This window comes from Poeciliopsis prolifica, unplaced genomic scaffold, assembly GCF_027474105.1.
Source record: "Poeciliopsis prolifica strain line A6 unplaced genomic scaffold, Auburn_PproV2 SCAFFOLD014, whole genome shotgun sequence".
NCBI lineage: Eukaryota > Metazoa > Chordata > Actinopteri > Cyprinodontiformes > Poeciliidae > Poeciliopsis > Poeciliopsis prolifica.
This window is the reverse complement of record NW_026562389.1, coordinates 3,281,656-3,306,839: the sequence shown is the minus strand read 5'-3', so window position 1 is coordinate 3,306,839 and position 25,184 is coordinate 3,281,656. Positions and strand designations below refer to the sequence as shown.

Sequence of the window (25,184 nt, the reverse complement as noted above, 5' to 3'; positions counted from 1 at the left end):
ACTGACATTTTGATGCATCATGTTACGACAGCCCTCGGTTTGCATTGCTTTAAAAAAAAAAAGAACAGTCAAAAAAAAAAGTTGATTATTTGGCACACAGAGCAACAAAACCTTCAAGAAAATCCCTGATTTATTTAAACGCTCATGACTGACAATTTCTAATGTGATTCTTCACCGTCACTGGTATTCACATGGATCTTTGCGCCTCCAGTCCACCGTGTGCCGACAAAACATATAGAAAAGTTGTTCTCCCGATTCGTAAAATGCACTAGCTTTTTTTTAAAGACTTCTGTGTTTCAGTAGGTTTTTTTTTTTTTTTTTTTCCGTGTCTGAGTTGTCAAAGCAGAAGCGATTTGGTGTAGAAGAACTTAAATGGCCTTAGAAATGAGCTGGAGACCGTCCAACAACAGTGTGTGACCTAAGAACTAGGCTTCTGAAACATTCTCAGAAATGCACTCCTTCACCTTGTGAAAAGGAACCACTAGAAGAGTGGAAGCTGTTGCAGCTGCAAAGGACGGGTCGATATCAACTTAAACTCTGGGGATCGAATGCCAGACATGTCGAAATGTGTGTGAAGGTGGACAAGAAAATACTTTTTGCAGCATTGACAGTTTCAGTTTTGATTAAATATCCCAAACAAAAATAACACCTGATCCAGAGGTATAATTACATGTGAATTTCAGTCATATTAAATACAGAACATGGGAATACAAATGCTGAAAAAGAAATGTGAATTTATCTTCTGGTGTTTAGTAATTGATCTGTCGATTAATTCAGTTTTATTCTTCCTGAATTGAAATTGGTAGTAGTTCTTTTGGAGGGTGAAAGTATTTTACAAAGGATTATGTATCATAGCTGTATTTTCTGAGGAACGTTTCTGACACCATTTTGACGATATCGTGAAACACGTTGTATTGAAACTATCACCCACAGGCCAGCTGTTTTTCCTTCCACATTCTTATCTCAGGCGTCATCAACTGTCATCAGTTCCTGATGAAACTGTTTTTATCTACAGCCGTTTTATTTCTCTGATGACTAACCATGCAATGAGTCAGAAACAATATTTGAAATTCTTCTGAGGAACTTCTCAAGAGTAACAGTGAAGCTGCTGCAGTCACGGTACAAATTGTCTGTAGAACTAAATCAATGTAAAGTTCAATTGAATTAATACGGTAATTAACCAAACTTGAACTTTATACCCATTTCACTTTCTTCATGAACTAAAATGTAACTTTATTCACACATTTTGTGGGGACAAAAAAAAGAGAAATATAAATTACTGAAGGATTTTCTCAAAAACATTCTCAGGTCATAGAGCCATTTTACTGCAGTAATCATTAGATCTGTATCTGTGTCAATAAAACAAGCATAAAAATCCTAATTTGTAGCATTTCATCGTAGCTTTAAACTGCCTGTCATGGTTGATCATTTAGTTTTTAAACCAGGAGCAGAGATGGCATTACAGTCATTAATGTCTCTGATCATTTTCTCTTGACACGTGTCAGAATATCCCAGCATCCCTGAAGCAGACGCCATGACCGGGCCTCAAATCTCATCACTTTATTCAAACAAACAGTTCAGTGCTGGCAGGCCGGACCCTGGCGCTGGTTCTGCTTCACACAACCAACTGCTTTGTTTTTGACCGCGGGAGGATTCACAGTCACACTTTTGTTCAAGTAAACGCATCAGACAGAAACTGCGTCTGTTTTACAGCTTCGGCGTCAAACATCTGGTTCTTATTAATTATGTGTTGGGACACTCCTCCACCTCTATCTCCTGTCAACTTTAACCTAACGTCTATTAGTCTGGTCTACCTGATACACTGAAGATGTTTATTTTTTTGCAGCATCCATCTGACCTGGATCATTCTGTTTTGAAAATCTTCAAAGACATGTTTCTGTTTACACCCGGGAGAGTCATTATTCTCTTCACTCATTGTCTCATCTCCTTCGTTTCGACTCCGAATGTTGACGTGCAACGCCCGGTGAGATAAATGTCCAGAGGATAATGAAGACGTTTTGTTGTTTTTCAGGCCTCATGTCCCAAACTGACAACTCACTGCTCAGATATCCAAGAAGTCCGTCGCTGCACCCGACTGGAGATGCCCGACAACTTAAACACATTCGTTTTAAAGGTACACAACTCGCCGCACAAAGCATCCACTGCAGGCTCGATTTTATTTTAACATTTATCAGACATTCATTTACATTTCTGTATATATTTGTAAAGTTGGTTTCACTCCAGGTCTGTTCCTTGTAGCGATAAGTAATAAGTATTCATCTTGGTCTTGAGATTTTCTTCAGGATTGTTTGTTCAAATGAGCCGAAATCAGAAGGAAAAAAAAAGTCAAAGAGCTATAGCTTTTAATGTGGCCCTGTAGATTCTACACTAAACACTAAGTGTGCCTAAATATTATGTTATCAATCAAATCAATGTAGTTTTTATCTTTTTAATGCCAATTTATATCAATCAGTTCCTCCAGATTCTTGAGAATTATTGTGGAAATTCCCACTTTTTTTGCACCAAGATTATGGCAGATTTTTCTCAAAAATGATCAAATCTTTTCTTAAAAGCTGCCTCAGCTTTAATTGATGTGAGATTATAGTTCATATATCTATACAGCGAGTAATAAAGTCACATTTATCGTCGTAAATGAGTGCAAATATTTCCGAATTAGTACCACAAACGCTTTAAAATTTTATTGCAAAGAAATCACAAAAAGAATCACAAATCCTGGAAGGACTGAAAAGAGGTTCAATAATATTATTTAATTTTAAGAAATCATTGATATTTTAACAGTTTAGCAGGTTTTTATCAACACATTCAAATCAAAAATGAGTTTGACAGCACTGAGTTTTCACCTTTTGGATGGATTGTTATCCATCCATCAATTCAACATGCATCCAGAACTTGCATCGCTTCATATTGAACATTTTTATTTTTACTTAGAAACCTAAAAAGCATTAAGGAATCTCACATTTTGTGTAGAAAGATATCTAGTTGTTGCAAAACAATCATTACGTTTGATTGAAAAGACGTGAACATGTTGGAAAAATGTAATGTTTTTTTCCCTGTCCCTGCTACTTAATTTTGAATTTTTAAATGATAATAAAAGCTATCATTTCCCTGCAAATATGTAAGAAGACTCTGAAATCAACTGGAAAATCTCTGAATTTGAATTTTAAAATTAAAAAAACTTCTTCACAAAACATATTTACCGAATTATGAGGCTAAATTTCAGCTTGATCCAAACTGCTTTAACCTTTAAGTACCAGTATAAATTAGAATAAAGCATATTTTACACACCTATAGCACATTTCCCATTTCGTTGTTTTCATGTGACGCAACTTGTTTCCATTTTTGGTTGTGCAGGTTAATCGAGGGAGTCTGATATTTGAGACGGACAACGACCAGCAGGTCAGCTCCTGGACCACAGAGCTAAAAGAATGCATCAGCAACAGGTGAGAAACACCTGAACGCACCACATTTATGACCCAAAGGTCTCTCCTCCAAAGCCTGTAATATTTTCAGAAATGTTCCCCACTAATTTAATCCTAAGTTAATTATTAAAATGACAAGTTTCAAGTGTTAAACTCCTTGTATTTTCAATCTACAGGAATATTTCAATATCACTATATCACTAATAGATTCATCCAAATAGAGCAGCAGGGTTCCAGTGTTTATTTCTGTTAATTTTTGCTTCTGTTTTATGAGAATCTCAAATTTACTGATGGTTTCTAAAACAGAAATGTATTTTTATGCTCCAGTAAATCATGGAGAAGGCTAAACCACAAAAGGCGATTCCTCATAAAACTTCACAGAATGCCGAATACAAGGATATGAGTGGAAAGTTAAGTGAAGGGAAAAAATGTCATAGGAGTAGGTGAACAGGAAACGGGCATAACAGCACAGGATTTGTTCTGATTTCAGGAGTTTGTAAGTAATTGAGAAAAGATCGCTATCGACCGATGTTGATCGATTTTTAACATATCGATCTGATGGGTGAAATTAAGAAGCAATGTTCATCTACATCTTGTTGCTGTTTGTGTTTCTGGTCATGTGAGACGGCAAAGGATTGTGGGATGTTTTATTCATGGTGTTGAGACAAAATCCAAGTTAAGGTCCAATATGGGCTATAAATCAATTTGATCAATTAATCAAATTTTTGTTTTTGAACAAATGTGGATTTTTTTCACCAATGCATCTTTGGGTTTCCATAGTTTGGAATGATGCCATCCTGTTTGATAAGCATGTTTTAAAACTTTTATTTATTTGTACTTTGAATTCTGATCAACTCTGTTATGCAAAATATTACCAGACTAAATTTTGTTAATTAATAAAGTCCTAATATCACCAGAATAAGGTCATAATATAAGAAAAAAGTTGTAATTTTATAATGACTTCAACAGAAAGATAAAAAATTTTTTTTAAATGAGTCTTGTGAAGTTATACTTGGGTGTAAGTTTTATCAAAAATATTTAATACTTAATCTTTTAAGGTGTCCGTATCAAATTATTATCAACGTCAGGACTTTGAAATGATTAGCTCAGTTTTGCACAAACTGAGCTAATCATGTCAGGTTCTCAACTCAACTTTTTTCTTATTAAAGTAACTTTATTTTTTTTCCTCATATTTTTTTAGACATTTTTAGTAAAACTGTCTTGAAGCTATTTTCTGTCATTTGCAATCTCTCTTTTTAGAAAAGGGAGCATCAAAAATAATTTATTAACACTGAATCGAGTATAAAAATGTTCTATTTTTAATCCATCAGAATATTTTCTTGAAGCTCTCGCCTGTAAAACTTAAACCAGATTCTAAAAGAATTGAAGCTCATGTTCAATAAATAGATATATTTGTAGGGAGTTTACTGTTGAACTGAAGTAGTTAAGTGACATGAAATGGTTTTTTAAAGAAGGATTCATCATCATCATCATCACTCATCATCATCACACACCTACTTTCACCTTTTCCCTCCTGAGACTCTGAGCAGAAATAACTTGTTTTTCTTCTTCTGGCTGAGTTGGATGTTTACTCATGCTGAGGTATGTGTTTGCAAAGTGAAAGGGCTTCTTAAGGTGTGCATGAGGACATGCTAGTGTGTGTGTGTGTGTGTGCGTGCGTGCGTGTGTGTGTGTGTATGTGTGTCCGTTAGTCTGTGCATTGGTTTGATTGGTGGTTCTGCAAACTGGAGCAGGTTTGAACTCGGCTATGTTTGTAATATTTCTGCAGAAAAGTATTTAGTTTAAACCTTTGAACAGTGTCTGTTATAAAAAGTGGATTGTTGGAGCTGGAAGGAGAGGAAACGGTGCTGGTTCTAGATCTGATTGAGAGTCAGAAAAGTGAGGATCCAGAAGCCCAAAAGCAAAAAGAGAATAACTCTCTTCCTAATAATAAACTGAAAACATTTTTATTCCAATGTTTTCAGCATCTGACTTCATCAAAATCCTTTATTTTAAACCAAAGTTATATGCATTTTAATTTTGCTGAAGAAGAAACTGAATGACAGGAAAGTGTAAACAACTTGATCTACCGTTTTGGGAGGATCATTACTGCTTTTATTTATTGTTTTTTTTACTTTAGATTCTTATTTTGTCAAGCTCAGGATGTTCTTCTGAGTTTAGATTCAGTTAAAGTGGTCATTAACGCCCCCTACTGACAGAGTCAGGGTATTACTATATTGACCTTGTCAAATCTGGTGGAAAAATAACCATTTAAAAATATCTGCATCTTCATTTATCATTGTTTATATTCTTTGAATTTTGTGATCAAAAGCAGATTTTTAGTCAGTTATAATTGTTTATTTTGTTCCTGTTTTAAGACTGGTAAAGAAGGCTTTAAATTATTTATGATTTTTATTTAGCTATTTTTTTTCTAACTTTGTATTTTCTGAATTTGAGACTTGGTAAGGGAAAGTAGATTTTTAAAATGTTATTTTTGTTTGTTTTGTCATCATTTAAATCGTTTTTAATATTATAGCTTTAAGGGAAAGTAGATACGTTATTTTATTTTGCCTAATGTATAAAATCTTATATTGTTAGAATGTAGACTTTAAGACTTACAGATTGTAAATTTATTGACGAGATAAAAATCAACATCATAAATATTTCCCATTAATATGAAAATCAGTCATGACTGCATTTTTTGGATTTCTCTTCCGTTCAGCTGCATAAAGTCTTTCATATTGAGACACTGAACCCTCAGCATTACAGATTGAGGTTTATAACATCTAAGACTTAAATTATACGTCAAGCAAAACGACATTTAATCGCACAATTGACTTCTGTGAGGCGACTGATGCGAACAAATGATTTAAAGGTAGACAAATAGCATAAACTTTAACGTCAAGACGTTTCTCTTTTAAATCCTCGAAGCTTTGCAGCCTGACTGAACCGTCCTCACTGAGACAGAGGACAAAAATTGTCCCGGAGACAGGAGGACAAAAACACAAACGCACTTGGCGAGGCAGAAGGAGACTTTCGCCTTCCTGTTATTCAGAGCACCACAAAGTCAAGTCAGCATTTACACAGGATTTTCTCCTACTTCCCTATTTAACATTCCCACTCTCGTCTGTGCAGCTACACACACACACACACACAATGCAGCGTGTGTGTGTGTGTGTGTGTGTGTGTGTGAGCGCGGTGAAACAGAAGAACAGTGGGTTTCAGTTCAGATCTCAACTGGACCAACTTCCTGTCTGTGCTCGGTGTCTTTGTGTTTCTTCAGCCGCCTGCTGTTTCCTCCACATTCACCAAGCTCCACACACACCAACACACCCCCACACACACACATACACATGCAGTACTGTGCAGAAGTTTTAAATCACCTAATTTTTTTTATAAGTGGTTCTCTTTTGCCTCCAAGAGTCCAGATTTTGTTGTGATCTTTTAAAGCGATCTTGATTTATAGTTTTAAAGGTTTTTCTCTGAACATTTTTACATATTATTCCTGAACAGAACAACCTAAACCACCAGGTGTGTGCACAGCACGACCCCTGACCCAATTGTGGCATTGTTTGGCCTCGACTGCAGATTTAAAATAGTATCAATTTGACCGATCAATAAATGGATGCAGATGAATGCTTTTTATACTTCTTCTTAAATTAAAAATGTTCAGCACAACACAAAGTATTTTTCCAACAGTTATTAGTCGTGTGCTTTACTTTGGTTTTTACAATAACATCCAGCAACTTTTAACTCATCAAACCTGTTGGTAAACTTGTCTAAAGACAGCAATGACTTTAGCAGAAAGATCTCATTTTTGTTGCTGAAATTGGACGAAAAATAATTTTCTAACCAACAACGAGAGAAACATTCGACCAGAAAACTTAAAAACCTGTACACCATTCTTTCACTAAGGAAAACATCTGATGTTTCAGATGTTTTGCTGATCTTTTCTACTTTGTTTTATAAAAATATTGCATGTTGAAATCACCAAAAAGTACAATAAAATGATGTAGCATTTTTGTTGTCCAGTTTTAAACGACCAGTTTTAGCACCTTTCAGTATCACAGTTAGCTAAATTAATAGCTAAACACAAACTATAAAGTCTTTAAAAAAGGCAATATTTAAAAAATAAATAAATAAATGAGCAATCCTAAGCCTGGCGGGTGCACAAGTAAAGCCTGGTGGCCCGCCAGGCTTATAATACACTGAGGGAAACCCTGCAGCTGCTTCACTTCAAACTGTTGCTAAAAACTTTTCAAAGTAACAATTAGTTTAAACTAAATGTGTAAAGTGGTTTTGAATGGTGGTGTCGCCCCCTTCAGGTCAGGCAGTGTGGATCTGGAGTGCCCCCTGTCCTCAGCTGACAGCTCTGCTCCAGCCAATCAGAGGAGGAGCTCAGACTCAGGACGTCAGAGTAAGTAGCTCCTCTGATAATGTGGGTGCTTTTCCTCCATTTTCTCAGGTTTAAAAAAATCAACATTTATTATAAAATTCTTTCATTTCTTTTGCCCCTCCAGGCCCCGTCACCTTCGCCCTCCCTGAGCAGGTCATCCATAAGGCCGACGACTTCCTGGTTTCTTTCCCCTGGTTTCATGGCCCCATCTCTCGAGTTAAGGCAGCCCACCTGGTCCAGAGCTCCGGACCCGAAGGCCACGGCGTGTTTCTGGTCCGGCAGAGCGAGACGCGGAGAGGAGACTTCGTCCTCACGTTCAACTACCAGGGAAAAGCAAAGGTGAACACGGCTGAACGTTTGCAGCTGGAGGCACAACGCGCTGCTGCTTCTTCTTCTTCATGTTTTAAATAAGAGTTTGGTTGTTTTTTCTGTTTTTCCTCCTGCAGCACCTGCGCCTCTCTCTGAACGAATGGGGTCAATGCAGGGTGCAGCACCTGCGCTTCCCCTCCGTCATGGACATGCTCAGCCACTTCCGCCTCTACCCCATCCCCCTGGAGTGCGGAGCAGCCGGAGCTGTCACGCTGTCCAGCTTTGTCCTGGCCGGGTCCACTCCCCCCTCACAGGGTTAGCCTCTCAATAATGACTTTATTTAATATCCATTACAGGCTGGGACATGTGCTGCAACTCTTACAATAATCAATCATTCTATCAATCAGTTGGATAAAATAAATTGGTTTTTAATTTAACCCTGTAATCCTTTTTATACTATATTAGAAACGAATTAAAAGATGCAAATAACCATTTTTAAAAGAAATTTAATTAAGAAAATAAACATTTCAAAGTCTAAAATACAGAAATATAACATGTAAAGTAGCTTTTACAGGCTTAATAATTATAGTTAAAATGAAGTTTAAAAAAATAAAAATCAGTAGAATTTGGGAAATAATCAAGCTGATTTCATATGTCCCTAGAGAACTAATTCATAAAATTCAAATAAAATGCATTAAAGTTTGTCAAAATGAAAAAGTTAAAGTTAAAATACAAGACATTATGAAATCCAATTATTTTATCAATAAATTAGTCTGTCAATTATTCTGAATTTTTTTTCAACTAAAGTTGTATATACGGTATTAGAAATAGATTTAAAAAATACAAATAAATACATTTAAAATAATAAATAGGCAACTTATTGTCTAAAATGTAATAATGCAGCCTTCCTTTAGCGATACAATGGCGATAAAACGTATTTTCACCTCTTTTAGGTAGCGCCGTCATGACGGAGCTTTTACCACCTCCTAAAGACAAACACGGTTCCTGACAAACATTCCCACATTTTGAGAAACCAGTAACAAATAATCCTGATGATTATGTGGACAGTTTGGGGTTTTTTAAACTATCATGACAACAATGAATCAAAATTCCTCTAAGCTGTTTATCACAATAAATGATGAGCGTTGTGATGCGTTGACTCCTCGGCTCATTTCCTGTCTCTGCTCCTCAGGCCAGCTCCCCGGCGCGCTCCTCGTCCCCTTCTCCCTCCATCGGTGGAGCTCTGAGCCCAGCTTGGCTCGCTGCAGCCTGGCTCGCAGCTCCAGCCAGCCCCCCGCCTTCGCCCCGTCCCCCACCGGCACCACCTCCGGCCCCGGCTCCTTCTCCCAGTTTGGCCGCGCCGTCCCGAACCCGGAGGCCGCGCCGTCGGCGCCCGCCCACCTGCGCCGGAGCGAGTCGGTGGGGAGGCGGCCCCTGCTGCGCAACCCCAACCCTCACACTCCCATCATCCCTCAGCGGGACTCGGACTACGAACTGGAGCCCGACCGCGGTCGCAAGCGGGCGATAGACAACCAGTACATGTTGCTCTGACCCTCCCCTCGGTGAAGACGCGGTCACAGCGATCGCTCGAATGAAGAGCGTTGCCTTCATCGGGATGAGAACGAAGCCAACGAACACGAGGGAACGAATCCAAACAAGACGGACAAATGCAAAATACGCAAAAGAACAAGTTTGCCTCACCCTCAGAACCTCCAGTGTCCACAATGAATGTATTTTTGGACTTTAATAAGAGTGTTGACGACGATGATTAATCTTGTTTTCGATCGACGAAAGAGAGAAAGTTTATTAACACCTGTTGTGATTTTCTTGTTAGTGCACTTGATGTTATTTCTGAAACGATGGGAAATCACTTTGCGCTCCTTTTGGGAAAACTTAGGGCATGAACTTTCCGCACAAAGTTCCCAAAGCGGAGGAAAGCCTCCACCTTTCGACACAAACGAAGCTGCGCTCTTTTTTCCTCGTGGGATCAAATTCTGCTCTTCCTCTTTGTGCATTATTAAGCATCTAAGTGCGCATCAGTGTCAGTGCACTTTGTACACTTTGTGTATTTTTTCTATACACTCAATCTTTTGTAGAAAAATTTTTGAAAATAACTAAAAAGGAGAAAAGAGGTAGTTCTAGAATCTAGATCGCTGTTAAAAAGAAGAAACAGGATTCGGGATTTTCATGTCGGCTGAAGCTGAGTTTGTGATCCGAGTCTGGATGTGAGATGAGCAAAGCGAACCGTAAAGAAATTATGTCACCAAAATGATGATGAATTAAAAGAAAATGCCACAAAATCAAACAAACTGGAGTGACAGTGAAAGTTTAGAAAATGTTCAAATCTGGATTTTAACGTTGGCCATAATGCTGGCTCCACATTCTGCTGCAGAAACCTGAGAAATGATCATTTCTGACAGAAAGCTGTTTATTCTTCTAGAAATCACTCGATCAGTTTAATCTCACCTGTCCAATACGTCGCTTATGCATTAGTGGTGAAACGTTTCACTGTTTTGCAGAGTTAGATGAACGGAAATAAGAGCAATGTCTTCATTTCTACACTAGATTCTCGTCTGATTGAACGTCACTAATTTGCTGACTCGTCATTATTTACATCAGCAGCTTGTAAACTAACATGTTAAAATAGATAAATGATTACAGAATTAGCATTTTAAACTAGATTTAACATTAGAAAACTCGTCATTTTAAAACTACATCTTTTAATTTTAACGTGTCTTTGTTCGTTTTGTTTTTATGGAAGGATTTTACGACTTTTTCCGTAAAGAAGTTGATTTTACCTGGACTAAAAAATTTGTTCGAGGCGCTGCATAAATTATTCCATGTTTATTAAATTATAATGTCAAATCAGAGTCAGCCTGGAGGGCGTCGAGGGCAGCAGGATCCAGCTATATTCACATATTTAAGGGGCGAGCGTTCGTCTCGTCCCCTAAATAGCGCTAAACAATCCGTGAAGAACTTGACTCCACTTTCTTGTTTTTGTGGCATACGGTGAGGGAATACTCCGCAGCACTTCCAGACACAAACAATGATTGGACTGAATCGAGAGTCCACATGATTTGTCCTCTTTCCAACAGAGACGTTTGGTTTTCGGTGACGTTTCCCCTCCCCAGTTTCAGGCACCTTCCTCCATTCTGGTAGCAGCGTTATGTCTTAGCTTTACGTTTTTTTACACTTACAGCATTAATTCTTTGTATTTTCTCTCACTTCACCATAGCAGCTGAAACCAAAAGAGCTGCAAAGAGTCATGTTTTTTTTTTTTTTTTACACTAGATGTATTTTCTAATCGATTATTATATGTTTTTAAAAGGAAAGTTTTGTAAACAGAGTTTCGAAAGGTGTTTAAATGTGGCGTGGGATGTTGCAGAACCACTAACATTAATAATTAAAGGTGCCTTTATGAAAGGTTTAAAACCATAATTTTGACCACAATATGCAACTCAGGTGTGCGTTTTAGTGAATGAAGCCTTTAACCAAAACCCAGCGTTCTCCGTCATTCTCCATCCCAAACTTTAGAGAAGTCAAAGATTATCTGTAACTTTCACATCCACTCGCGGCGGGATGAGTTTGGGATCTTCTAACTTTGCTTTAACACTAACTCCCGCAGATTATTTTACATTTGCTCACAGTAAACTTACGCCTAAAGTTTGGTGTGTCTTTCTCTGCAGCTTCCTGTTTCGTTTTTTCCTCTTGGTTTTGATAGTTTTTGTAGTAATAGACCAGCTTCTTTTTTTTATCTTTTTTTTTTTTTTCTACCAAAGTTAACATTTGTTGGTTTACTTAATGGTTGTTGCGTCCTGTGTTATTGTGATCTAGACTGACATCTTTTAAGGGGAACAAAAACGAGGTTGTTTTTGGTCTTCCTGCCTTTATGTGTCTGAACAGATTCCTTCGTCACCTCTGTTTCATTTCTGCTAAAGCAGAGCAACGGTAAACGCAAAAAATAAAAGAGAAGAAAACTATTCTGAGCACCAGTCTCGTATCCTCTCTCGCTCTTCTTAGTTAATGTCTTTTTTTGATAATTATTATTATTCCTGGGAGAGTGACTGTGCCTTTGCCAGAAAGCTGCTGTTGCTTTTCCCCCCTCCTCCAGAGCTCAGGGTGTGATCGTGCCGTGCAATAAATGAAAGATGCTTCACACCGCGCTGCGTGGAAGAATTAGGTGCTTATATATCCGCTTGTAGACCAAAAAACCAGTCAAATTCAAACAGAAAACCTGCTGCAAAACAACCACAGCTGCCAGATTTTACTTTATTTTTATATACTTCTATACCAGCTTAAAGTGTTATCAAGGTGTCATTAGCCCTGATCGCCTCCCCTCCCCGTCGTATTGCTGATTTCATCCAGTCGATGAATGAATGTAATGTGTTCTGAATACTGTTCATCCTGTCTGTTAACTTCGCACTGTAAACATTTCACATCAATGTCCACAGCAGCTTCTCACACCTTCTATTGAGTCGCCATCCCTTTCAGTTACGAGCATTTAAATTATATTAAATATATATATATATTACTGTATATTTGACTTTTTTTAAATAAACCTAACCAAAAAAATAACCTGAGTGTTGTTTTGCTTGTTTTTATTTATTTATTTATTTTCATGCTTGGTATTGTATTAAACTGAATATTTCTCTCTTTCAAATATACATAATGAGTGTATATATATATATTTATATGTAAATATACATATATGGTGAAATGATTTATTAAAGCCATGCTTGTAATCAACCCCTGTAAGAGCTAAACAAGAGAAATAAAAATCACAATTGTTTTTGTACTGTTAGTGAATCGTTACATTGATATAATTATTTTCATGAATCATTCATAAAAAGAATGATTCACAAAATAAAAAAAACTTTTAACTTCAATCGCCATTACCTTGTTCCCTTATTGACAGAAGCTTAAATTCATGTTGCCTTTTATGCGTTTTTCTTGCTATTAACCTGTTTGTTTTTTTGCAGTTAACCTTCTCTGTTAAGAAGGTTAACTGTCTCCATCAGAGACATTATACAGAATGTTACCAAAATAAAAGCATGGAAGCTTTTAGCCTTCGTTTGGCCTTTACATGCTCTTTGAATGTCCGCATCAGATCTCTTTGCTCTGCTTCTGGGAGTTCAGGTGGAGCTCTGGCTCCTGTTTGAAGAAGAGCGCCCCCAGCTGGCCGTGAGAGGCCTCGCTCATGGCTTTGGTTTGCATGCACATCTTGTATTTGTCTGGAGGAAGTTCGTCCGCACAGCTCTTCTCGTGCCACAGGTGGAAGAGGCTTCTGGACGGAGCTCGAACCACCATCAGCTTGCTGTGGAGATACTTCCTGTACAGGTGGACGTCTTCCAGCCCCCAGCCCCTGATGCTGCGGTCAAACCCACCTGTCAGCGAGAGTAGAACAATCTGATGCGTTATTAAATTAAATATAAACCTTGTGATCCTCAGACAACAGCGACTGGTCTCTTCCAGAGCAGAAAATGTACAGAATGATGTAAAAATACAAAAATAAACGATGTCGATATGTAGTTTCTACCTCATCTTACAGTCCAATGTTTTTAGAGTTTGAATGAAAAGTATACAGCAAAAATTATATACATTTTTGTCTAGAAAGTGGACATATTATTGAATGTTCAGATGCAGTAAAAGACTTATTTTATTTTAAGTTTAGTCATTAAAATGGCGTTTGTGTTTCGATTGTGATACAAATGTTTTTGTGGAACCATAATAATAATTTTTAAGATATTAAAGATAACAGGTCATTGAAAGGTTTTGTCCTTTTTGCATTTTGTTTTACTTCAGTTCAATTTAGTTTATTTACATATTGCCAATCCACAACAAATGTCTCGCGTTACAAAGGAATAATTTATTTCAATTCAATCTTACATTCTACTGATCCTACTTAAACTTTACAGTGGGATCAGTTAATTATTCAAATTAGTTTAAAGTGTACGCTTTTGAAGTATTTTTTTAATTATGGGTTGTTGTTTTTCCAATCTCTGATAAAATTATGAAAATGTTTTATTTATTCTAATATATTCTCAGTTCTTGCCATATTTTTGCCAGCTGAAAGTGTCCAAAAATATGAAGTAATCTCCTTTAGCTTAAAGAAAAACAAACTCCGAGACTAAAAGCATATTTCTACCGTAGATTTTCAGTTGTTTTCATGATGAAAAACAATCGATAACAATTTACTTACCTCTCTTACAATTAATTTAGGCAGAAAATTGATGAAAAACATGTACAATTATTAAAGGTATTTCAGTATTTCTGTAATCTATGAACATGTGGGTGTGCCTTACCAACATTGATGAAGTCTGATCGGTACTGGCATGTCATGCCGAATCCAAAGTCCCGCCAGAATCCATTTTCATTTTTTATCACCTGAAGCAGAAGGAAAAGGTTTAAATCAGCCTCTATCTATCTACATTTTCTCCATCAGAGTCAAAACGTTGCTCCTTCACCCACCACTTGTTCTTCTATAGAGGGCATGTGTGTGTGATTGCTGTAGATGATGGATGGGTTGTACTGGCTGAAGAGCACAGGGTAGTACACTTTTTTACCTGAAACAATGAACAATGCAATAAAGCATTATGGGTAGCGATTGATGCGAAACGAGCGACACGACCTCACCGGCTTCTGCGTTCCAGCGACAGGAAGTCAAGAAGTCTGATGTGAAGTGGATGTCGACGTCGCAGAAGAAGAGCAGGACGTTCTGCCGCTGTCGCCAGGCCCTGGTGCCGACGTCGAGGCCTCGGCCGCGAGAAAACTCCTCGTTCATCTGGATCAGGGTGAAACTCCTGAACCGAGTCTCCCTGAGACACAGGACAAAACGTCTGCCGTCGCCTCTCAATTACTCAGCTGCGAGGCTTTCATTTCCTTGTGCGTACTCAGGCTTTCTCTTCCATCTTTATTAGCTTCTGAATGCCAACATGAAATGAAATAAGTAATTTAGTAATTAATTGTTAACTGGAGGATTCAGACTCAAAAAAGTGACGCTTTCTAAATGAGCTCAGAGCTTTAATTAAACCAAAACTACAAAAAAATGTAAACATTTTGCATTTAAGATTTCTTTTACCCAGAACTCCAGCATAGTTTTAGCTCCATCTGGTTAAAATTTAGTTAAAAAAAAAGATATTAAGCACCTTTTGCTGTTCAGTTTTTTATTGGTTAACCCATAAATAACCAGATCGGCCCTTCACAAGCAGAAACGGACGAACTTTTCACATGTTGATGTGGGAAGTATTGTTTAAGCTGCAGATGCATCATTTGCTGCAGATGATCAAATCAAAAATGCATACATGATGTAGTGGGTTATTGAGAAAGCTGGAGAATGTGCTAATTTTTTCATCCGATAAATCCACTAATTGTCAAAATAATGAATAGAGTAATTGATCGTCATTATTTCCAGCCCTAGATGTTAGCATTACCTGGTGATCTGATCCAGCACAGCCTTCACCTGGTCGATCTGATCTCGGCCAAAGTAGACCACAGTCAGGTGAACCCGGCCGACCTGCTGGACGCAAACATCCCTGGACCAAACAAACAAAACAAGAACACATTTATACCACATTTAAACATTTTTTCCTTAACTTCTTCATTGGTAGAAATGAGCTTTGACCCAGATCTCTCAGGTCAACAGTTTCCCACCAGAGTTTTGTTGGTCCGCCTCCAGACGTTACCTGAAGTTGTTCATGAATTGCTTGAAGGCGTCCACTCTCCCGGACAGCGGCACGATTATATTGACGATGATGCCGTGTGTGTTCACACTGTCACTCTTCACCTTCATCAAAGGCCCAAACGGCCTGAAGAGGACGAGCTGAGCGAAGTTCTGTGGGCCGTCGCCTTTGAACGTCAGCTCATAGACGGTCCCTCTGGTCCGCTCCGTGCGAGTCAAACCTGAGACCAAAAACCAAAATATTCCTCCGCAGATCCTCCGCAGATCCCAGGGGCAACAATGCAAGCACACACTCACTCCTGAGGGAGATTTTAAAGACTGATTCATGTAACAGTCGGGTTTTTGTAAGGAACTACGGCCGAAACGATTAATCGGATTAATCTGGTTGCAGAATCGTCAACTAGTTTGATAAACGACCGATTCTTCACTGGGGCATGCATACTTTGACAAATAATTAAGCCAAATTACAAAAAATATACGCATTTTGCTTTTAAGATAAAAATCTATTTTCTTTCTAATATGTTCTATGCAGAACCTCCAAGTTTTTAATGAGCTGGTTAGAATTTTTCAGAAAACCAAATTAGGGAAACTACTAGAGCTAAATGTTTTCGAATGCTAAAGCACTAAAACCCAAAATTAGCTCCACTATTAGCACATTAGATGTGTGCTCTCTAGAGATGCTTTCTGTCTATAGATGTTCAGACTTAAAGATTTGAATTCTCTGTCAATTAAAGGAAATCCAAGACCTATAAAGTGAGGTTACATCAGATTTGGTTTCCATGCAAAAGAAAACTCACAATTTTCTCTTCAATACGATAATATTTCTTTTTTTTAGCTAAACACTGCATGTTGGTTACATATAAAATAAGTGGAAAAGCAGATTTTTGTGTTGCAGTATTTTCTGTCGTCTTGTGTTTTATGCCAGTGACTTGAATCCATAGTTTTCACCCTGTATGAAGTCTGAAGGGGAGTAGGTGCGTTTCCTCCTGGTGTCGTCTGCATGCTGCTGGGGTCCGTTCAGGACGTGCAGAGCCGTCTCCACCGTCTCGATCAGCTCGTCTCTGCGGTCTCTCCTCGCGGGTCTCTCGGCCGGATGCTTCGTCAGCCCCGTTTCCAGCTGGTAAACCCTGAGCAGCGCCGGAAAGTTACGTCATGTTCATTTGTGCAGCATGTTTCAGTACAGACACCAACTGTGAAACAAGCCAGTTCAGGTCAGAGTTCATCACTATTCCCAGATTTCAGGGCTGATCTCTGGTTTCTAGCTGTAATGACGCCGATTTTAATTCGCTCCCCTTTTGGTCCAAAGATAACTTCAGCTCTGTTTTTGTTCATCTGGAGAAAAGGTCTGGCACATGGTTAAACGCCTCTCGTTTTATTCTGATGGAGGCCTGACTGCACAGCTGTACTCACGTCTGCAGGGTGAAGGTATCAAAAGGGATCAGTGCATATTCGTTGGGCAGCTCCACACCTGAGCTCACCTCCGCCTGCTTCAGCTGGGAGCGGAAGAACTCCTGAAGAACACAATGCGTCGCATTTATATGGTGTATTTCCAGCTCACATCAATAAATCATCCAGAAGTGCGTTTTCCTACCTTGAGGTCAGACTTTGTAGGGGTATTGTGCAGACTCTCCAGGCCCTGAGGCAGAATCCCTTTACTTTTTGCCTTCTCCAGGGACTCCTGAAGCTGCTGCGTCCTCTCCTCCAGAGCGACCTTCAGCTCCGCTATCTGCTTCGTCAGACTGCTGATGTAGTGTCTGTGAGAGTCCTCTCTCTCCTGCAGGAGGGCCAGGTAGCCCTCCTTACTGGTGGCCCCTCCAGGCCACAGCAGAGTCGGGCGTTTGCTGTGAGATGAAGGCTTGCAGCCCAGCAGGTAGAAGAGCAGCAGAAAGCAGCAGCAGCCCGACGTGACGAGGCCGATCCGGGCCATCAGCGCCAGCAGCCACCGTCTCAACATGCCGGATTGTCTCTCAAGTTATTTAGAAACGCTTAAACAGCTGCCAACATGCACACCTGCTGCTGTGATAAAGAGCCAAGCAGCTGCTGGAAGTCGTCCAGTTTGTTCACGGCACTCAGTGACTGGTGCAGCTGGTTCTGGTCCGATCGCCGACTTTACTGCAAGATGAGAACCGGACGAAACGACAGGAGGAAGAAAACTTTTTTTATTTTCACATCAGGTCACAATTCAATCTCGATCTGACTGCTGGGTTTGCTGCTGTAGAAAGCAGAGAAACACGCTGACCTCAGCTTTGACATGCTGCAAAGCCAAAGAGGGACAGAAACAAGCTTCTCTCTGTAAGCGCCTCCACCTTACGCAGGATAATCAGTTTATTCACAACACAGTTGGCTCTTTATAACTCAGGTAGAGGCCATTTTCATGAATGACTTGCTTATATTTCCCCACAAGCGTGTGTGTGCACGTGTGTGTGAAGGCGGATTTACACAAGCTTTCTAGCAGTCATGACCTACAAAACAAAAATGTTACAGCGTAAAATGTGCAGATTTTTCAGACTGAAAAACTTATAAAAGTTCTTTGTAGTTTGCTGTGCTTTTCTCCTTGGATGTCAGGTTTTAAAGTTTTCTCTCGTATTTGCCCAGAGGAAGTTTATAGTGTGTAACCAAAGCTTACGCAATCAAATTAATATCAGAGAAATATCCAATTTGTACTCACCAACTATTGTACGACCCAAAGAGAAGGATCGATGGAAACAATTGAACTTTACAGCTGTTGCGCTAGACTGTGTCTTCAGGAGGAAATGATGAAGCAGGTCTTTGAAAGTAAACGCTGAAGTGACTTTGGTGGAGTAAACTGATTCTCCCTCCACTCAGTCTCCACCTCTCTCCAGTGCCTCCCTCTCCGGTTACCTGCTTACCTTGCGGTCACAGCCTGACCAGTTTGTCCTTTTTTTTTTGCAATATCAGATGCACTGAAGTTGTCCTGAAAGTGAATTAGGGTCAGCAATTTCAAAACGATCTCTAGAGATCACATCACAAACTGCAGGAAGCTTTGTTTCCATCTCCCAATAGGCTCCACAGGGGGGCATCTGAACGAGACCCAAATACAGATACGTGCCTAGAACCTGCTCCTTTTCAGTTGTGTTTATTGACTTGCGCTATTTTTGAATACTATACATGTTCGTTTATTCTGCAGTTTCCTGGAGCATTTCATCAGTGACAAATCACTTGAAGTACATGTAAGGTGTCATGTCACCCCTGTTTTCTGTGGCTTCCTCAACACTGGAGTCAGCTGGTGGCCTCTGGGGTCAACCGTTGATTTATGCCCGTGAGCAGTGAGATCTGGCCCGATGAGGGACATTACATGACTCTGTGATGGTGTGAGTGTTTAATATAACAATATAAACCGATTTCTTATGTTCCTTCAGCCAGGGAGCGATGATCCTTTGTCCGGATCAGCAGTGAGCTGGCCAGCACGGTGCCAACAGGTGGAGCAATCTGGCACAGAAATAGATGCGTGAAAAGGAAGGAAACATTTCCCGAGCCAAGTAAAGCCAGCATGTTCTCCATCAGCTCGAAGGGCTTGCGATCCCCCAAGCCATTCAGAGAGAGTAAGCGATCGGCCCTCTCCGCATCTGACAGTTGGTCGAGCCAAAGCCTTGAGCGCATTGCATTGGTCAGCGCTTGGTGGGTTCCTCAGCAGATACATCAGACGGCGGGTGGAAACGGAGTCCAACTACATGGAAGTACTTGGTCTCATCTGTGGTTTTCCCACGGAGATGGAACTGGGCTTCCACATGCTGGAACCATGCTTCTGCCAGAACTCGGGAAGCTTGATAACGGCAGAAAAAACAGAAGCGGCGCTTGGAGTAACAGCCACCTGGCAAGAAACTGGGTCCGAAACCACAGCTGGCGCAGAAGCAGCGGCAGCATCTGCTGAGTTCTGGTTAAAAAACATGTTCAGACATCGCAGATGTTTGGGGTCACTAATGTGGAAGTCAGCAGAAAAAGACAAAAGAATGATTTGAGTCTTGTTTTAGTCCCAATGTCTTCCGATCAAAACCAAAGAATAGAATGTCATCCAACAGTTTGTAAGTATTCACCGCAACAAGTCAAAGCTAACACCGCACAGCAAAGTTCACCCCAGATCAGCTTCTTCAATCTAAAACTACTGGGGGGAGACGGATAATGAATAAATGAGCCGTCCCTGTGTTATTTCCATGGAATCACTTCTGTATTCAGCCTGAAAGAGCAGGTGTATGGGAACAAGTGAGCAGACCAGAGCCAGACAGCCGAGCAACTGATCTGTCTGTGCACGCTGCTGTAAACACAATCCTATTTAAGCTCTTCACAAGAAGCATGCAAAAGTAATAAAATGAAATAACATGGAGACCTCAAGGAACACGGCCAAGCGGCCAAGTGGAAAAGTATGGTGTCATGATGACCACCAGAGGAAACTATGTGAGTCCTGAGCTTTGCAGGCTCGTTAAAGAATGTGATGAAAAACATTCAACCGGAAGAAGTAGCTTTGTGCCGTTTCCTACGATATGAAAATGTGGCAAACAATTTTCTGCTGTCCTTAAAAAAGATTAATGGGTAAATGGTTCCTTGAAGAACTGCGGAACTAATTCCCATCAAATTCAGGTAAAGTACAACAGCCTTAACACAGTATCTGTTATAAACTTTAAAATCGGGGATGTGTTGCTGGGTATAATACTGATCAGATTTACCTTAACATTAGATTCCATTATTTTGAGTATCTGCATTACTTGGTTTAAGATGTGCAAAAGATGTAATTAAGTTCTTTGTCTGGAAGAGGGACAGTTAGCGCCATAACCGGAAGAATCCACTAGGGGGACTCGTGCGCTCTTTTTCCACATTCAATACAAGCAAATAGGTGAAAGCCTGATTTCCTCTCGTGATCTTTTCTCTTACAATTTTTCCTCTTTTAAGGTAATTAATGAGATCAAATTTTAAGGAGAATGACATGTGGATGAATGCTAACCTTGTATGTTTGTGTTTGTATGTATTTAGTTTGTTTTGCAACACGGAGTAGTTTGTTTTGCAATAAAGTGATGTGTGAAGAGTGTTTGGCTAACTAGCTTAGCTCTGTTGCTAACGGTAGTAGGCCTCATGTTCCGTTACGGCATTTTGATTCGTTTAAATAAGAATAACTTATGATTTCTGTGATTTACTTTTTTTATAATTTTGATTGGAAATATTTCTATTTTATAAAATCTAGTTTATAAAATTAACAACAAATTAATATTGTTAAATTTGTTTTACAACATTAAAGCATTTTATTCTGAATTATTTAAATGTTTTTATAGTATATTTAAAAACATTTAAATAATTCAGAATAAAATGTTTTAATGTTGTTAAATAAATTTAATGTACAATACTTTAAAAGTATAGTTTTAAATAGTGTACATTTAAAATGTTATAAATTAAAACTTGCAGTTTACAAGGTTGAAATTGTATGAAAAGAGATGCCTGTGTTCTGCATTTCATTTCTCAATACAAAGATAATGCCACTACAGGCTATTTTAATTAGCATTTTGCCATGAGTTTTAACATCTTTGTACTTCTAATAATTAGGCCAGAGCAGTTAAGCGCTGCGAAGGCCTATTGTTTTTGTACTGTTTCTTATTATTATTATTCTGCCCCCCTAAAGAGGGGCCTTTTTGGGGGCTTTATCATATTCAAAAACCTTCATTAGAAGTGATAACTAGAACAGGTCCAATAAGTAATGTGAGGTTGACCATTACTTGCTTTAGATCAGTCTTTCTCAAACTGTGGTTCCTGGACCACTGGTCATTGATGACATCAAATACGTCACAATAGATCAAAGATGTTCAGAGCCTTTAAATGTTGGATTCTCAATACTTTGAAGCATTCAGGATCCAGACGGCTCATTGACATTTGATTTGAGTATTTCTCAACAATGTTCAATTTTTCTCACACACTTGTGCCTTTCGCAGTCCCACTTGGCTGGGGTATCGACTACATAATGACGACCGGCATGGAGAAAATGTTCAATTATTTCACAACGGATTCAAATTTACATGGCAGTACAGTGGACCCGGCTGGGAACATATCTTCTGCAAGTGAAGGTCCCCAACGACGAGGGGGGGACCTTCGATGTAGTGTTGGATACATCGTCAGAGAACACTAACCCGGCTGGGTTAGGTCTCTCATTGTCAGAGAACACTACCCCGGCTGTGTAGTGTCTCTCATTGAAAGAGAACACTACCCTTGCTGGGGTAGGTCTCACATTGTCAGAGAACACTACCCCGGCTGGGGCAGCTCTGACATTGTCAGAGAACACTATCCCGGTTGGGTTTGAGCTACTCGTGGAGCTAGCCATGGATTTCGCCGTGAGGCTAGGAGTGGACTTAGCCGAGGAGCTAGGCGTGGAGCAAGCCGTGAAGGTAGGTGTGGAGGTAGGCATGGAGCTAGCCACACCATAAAGTCTAGTTTGTATTGATTTCTGAAAGATGCTCTATACAAGTAAGCAAGTGAAAGAGCAATGATTTTGTCTCGTGATAATTTTTCTTACAAGCAGCGCTAAAGAAACTCAAGGGTCCAACCAAAACACTTACCTTAACATCATTGGCAAGAAATTCTGTCCATGGTCCAGATGACAACTAAAAACAGACTTATCTGATCATATAAAGTTTGTAAGTTAAACATTGTTGCATATTTCACAACATAAGTACTCAAAGAAAAAATATATATAAACATGTATGAAAATGCAAGAAAGTTGTGAGACAGGACAGTCTCTTGATGGCCCAGCTTTAACCCAATCTATGTGAGAAGTAAACTGCTTAGAAAATTTGTCTTTAGAATTTCAAGCATTAAAACATTTATCACAAATTCAAGTTTGAAAAGTTTTGTTACACAAACATGAAGATTAATGCTCCGTGTAACAACGGAACAACAAACTGAACACATGTCAAACTTACTCCTATAAAACCTTAATGTTTTGATGTAGTTTTTATCTACGAAGTCAGTGCCATTGACAGAGTTAAGGAAGAAAAACTCCCTATGCATAGGCTTCACAATCTGGAAAAAATATGTCACCCTGATGATGACACTACTGCCGAGTAATACATGAATTAGACAAGTGCAAAGATGTGCAGAAATTATGAAGGTCAGTATCAAATAAGTATTGTACTAACCAAGTGTTTAATGTCCAGGGCGCCATACAGTAATCAGAATCCATTCTAAATCTTGTGCCTGTGGTTTACAATTAAACCCCATAATTAACATAAATTATGGTGACTCCGACATTCAAAGCTGAAAATAAATTCTTCAATAATATGTACTGGGAGATGTAGTGTTGGATTAAGGGGATTGAGTGGAAACCAGGAATATTACCATTTCTTGCAAAAACCTTGACACCCTGGAGAAAGAAAGCAACAAAAAGGACAATCAATCTTTACTCTTAGTGTGTCTTCAGTGTTAGAAGTATTTTCAGCTCTGTGTTTCCTCCTTTTTGTATTCCCCAGCAGATCTTCTTAGCCTCCCTGTGCCACCTTCCTTCTCTCCACCCCTCAGCTGGCTCCAGTGCCAATTACTCACACCTGCAATCAGTCGTCTCATCTAGCTAGGTCTATTGTTCTATTTACTACCTTCCAGTACTTAAGCTCCTCTCTCTCATTCACAACTCGCCAGTCCGTCTCGGCACTCTGCTCGTCTCTCGCCGCACCACTTCTCAGTCCCGACTTCTTCTCTGCACTTACACCACACTTCATGACACCTAAACATTTTCTTCCTGATGCATCGGGTCTGTTCATCATCATGACAGTTTTACTGTTAAATGTTTATGGAATTTACTCATTCAGTATTTATGACTCCTAACTCTCATGAAACAGATGTAGATTCTATAAATTTACCGACCTTGTCGCTGCACATTTTCTCAACAGCTTTCAGACAGGAGTTCAGAATTTTTGAAGAATTGTAGAAATCATATTTTCATGATATGCAAAATGGCTTTATCACACACATGGCTTGACATATATTGAAACTCACCTGTTCATTGAGGCAGACTCATATTGACTCATATTTTTTTGAGTCAGGATCTGCACTTCAGCACAAGCAACATATTCACCTGGATCTCTGGTTTGGTCTAAAACCTGAGCAAGCTTAGGAAAGAAAATTTGAAGATAAATGCATTTTTATTAACTTGATTTCTCACAATGTTATGCATTCGTCATATATGTCCTCATGCACAACACAATGTTTTTACACTGCTTGTCTGTGGAGATTTTATTTTTTACATCATGACTTTTTTTCCCCGCTGATGTTCTATAAAGTCCTATACATGAGTACTGAAAAACATTACCATGTCATTACTACAAGCACTGACAAGTTAAAAAAAAAAATTATTTACCGAACACATTTCTGCAGCATTAAGCTGTTGACCCCAGGAGGATTTATTTGCTTCAGTAGTTTTCAAACTTCTCACAGATTTGATGGAAATTGTTCATGGTTGAGTTTGATCTATGGTGACTTCTAAACTGGTAGCCTGTTGCCTCTTTTTCTCATAGTCTTTGTCAACAGAAACAATCCTATGTTAATACAGATATTGTGCCTTAATTTCAGACAACTACTACAATAACTGCCCCTCACAAACAGCAGTGCAGTATTACCCATCATAATGCATCCACTGTGATCAAGAACCAATGTTGCATGTGGCCCAACAATGTGGCTTCTCTATATTTGGATCTGGGGATGCAGACCAGAACTAGAAGACCTGAGAGATCTGGAAGGTTGATACAACAGCAGATCTTTAATGTATCTAATATAATCTTTAATGTGTTAAGCTGTTCAGAACTGTATAAACGAACAACAGTATTTTAAAGTCTATTCTCTGAGCTACAAGGAGCCAGGGTATGGATGTTAGAACTGGTGTGATGTGCTCTAACTTCCTGGTTTTAGTCAGAAAGGTTAACCCCAGCCCAAGCTGGAGGATTTTTATTTTTTTTTACCTGTAAAGACATTGTTCCAGGAATCGACGTGACTAAAGATAAACACATGGATGAGTTTCTCTACAACAGTGACGCCCAAACTCAGTCCTCTAGGGCCGGCATCTTGCATGTTCTAGTTCTCTCCCTGCTGGTAATAACAACCTTTTCAGTCTGTTAATGCTCTTCTTTAGGCCTTCTAATGAGCCGTCATTGGATCCAGGTGTGTTAAAATAGGGAGAGAACTAAAACATGCAGGACCGACTTTGGGTACTACTGCTATAGATCTTGTCCTTTAGTCCTGGAAATGTTCTTCAGGTGATAGAAGGCCAACTTTATAACTGTCTTTATGTGGCTCTTAAGGTTGAGGTCAGAGTCCATCATTACTCCCAGATTTCGGGGCTGATCTTTGGTTTCTAGCTGTAATGACACTGACACTA

General features: G+C 39.2%; 2 protein-coding genes across 2 annotated transcripts in view; one reads left to right on the top strand and one right to left on the bottom strand.

Moving 5' to 3' along the window:
- The window catches only part of sh2b3 (SH2B adaptor protein 3), a 58,112-nt gene extending 45,593 nt beyond the window's left edge, over positions 1 to 12,519 (top strand). The window contains exons 3-8 of the mRNA XM_055039168.1: positions 2,033 to 2,134; positions 3,373 to 3,461; positions 7,766 to 7,857; positions 7,961 to 8,175; positions 8,283 to 8,460; positions 9,338 to 12,519. Coding sequence (XP_054895143.1) covers positions 2,033 to 2,134; positions 3,373 to 3,461; positions 7,766 to 7,857; positions 7,961 to 8,175; positions 8,283 to 8,460; positions 9,338 to 9,696 — 1,035 coding nt within the window. The 3' untranslated portion in view covers positions 9,697 to 12,519. The remainder of the gene's footprint in view (positions 1 to 2,032; positions 2,135 to 3,372; positions 3,462 to 7,765; positions 7,858 to 7,960; positions 8,176 to 8,282; positions 8,461 to 9,337) is intronic.
- A 472-nt stretch (positions 12,520 to 12,991) lies between these two features.
- On the bottom strand, positions 12,992 to 18,599 carry LOC129365738 (chondroitin sulfate N-acetylgalactosaminyltransferase 1-like). Its single transcript, XM_055039169.1, has 10 exons — positions 18,492 to 18,599; positions 17,415 to 17,935; positions 17,234 to 17,334; positions 16,772 to 16,950; positions 15,828 to 16,044; positions 15,576 to 15,677; positions 14,779 to 14,960; positions 14,614 to 14,708; positions 14,448 to 14,529; positions 12,992 to 13,529 (listed from the first exon to the last, which is right to left on the bottom strand). The coding sequence occupies exons 2-10, from the start codon at positions 17,775 to 17,777 to the stop codon at positions 13,249 to 13,251; spliced, it is 1,602 nt and encodes a 533-aa protein (XP_054895144.1). The 5' UTR covers positions 17,778 to 17,935; positions 18,492 to 18,599; the 3' UTR covers positions 12,992 to 13,248.
- Positions 18,600 to 25,184: the final 6,585 nt, after the last annotated feature.

What these genes read in the sequence shown, in the direction of transcription:
- LOC129365738 (XM_055039169.1), bottom strand. Translation starts at nt 17,777, where the DNA reads ATGTTGAGACGGTGGCTGCTGGCGCTGATGGCCCGGATCGGCCTCGTC. An exon ending in GATACCTTCACCCTGCAGAC is followed by an intron (nt 16,951 to 17,233) that starts GTGAGTACAGCT and finishes GGCGCTGCTCAG; the next exon opens with GGTTTACCAGCTGGAAACGG. An exon ending in CAATTCATGAACAACTTCAG is followed by an intron (nt 15,678 to 15,827) that starts GTAACGTCTGGA and finishes TGTTTGGTCCAG; the next exon opens with GGATGTTTGCGTCCAGCAGG.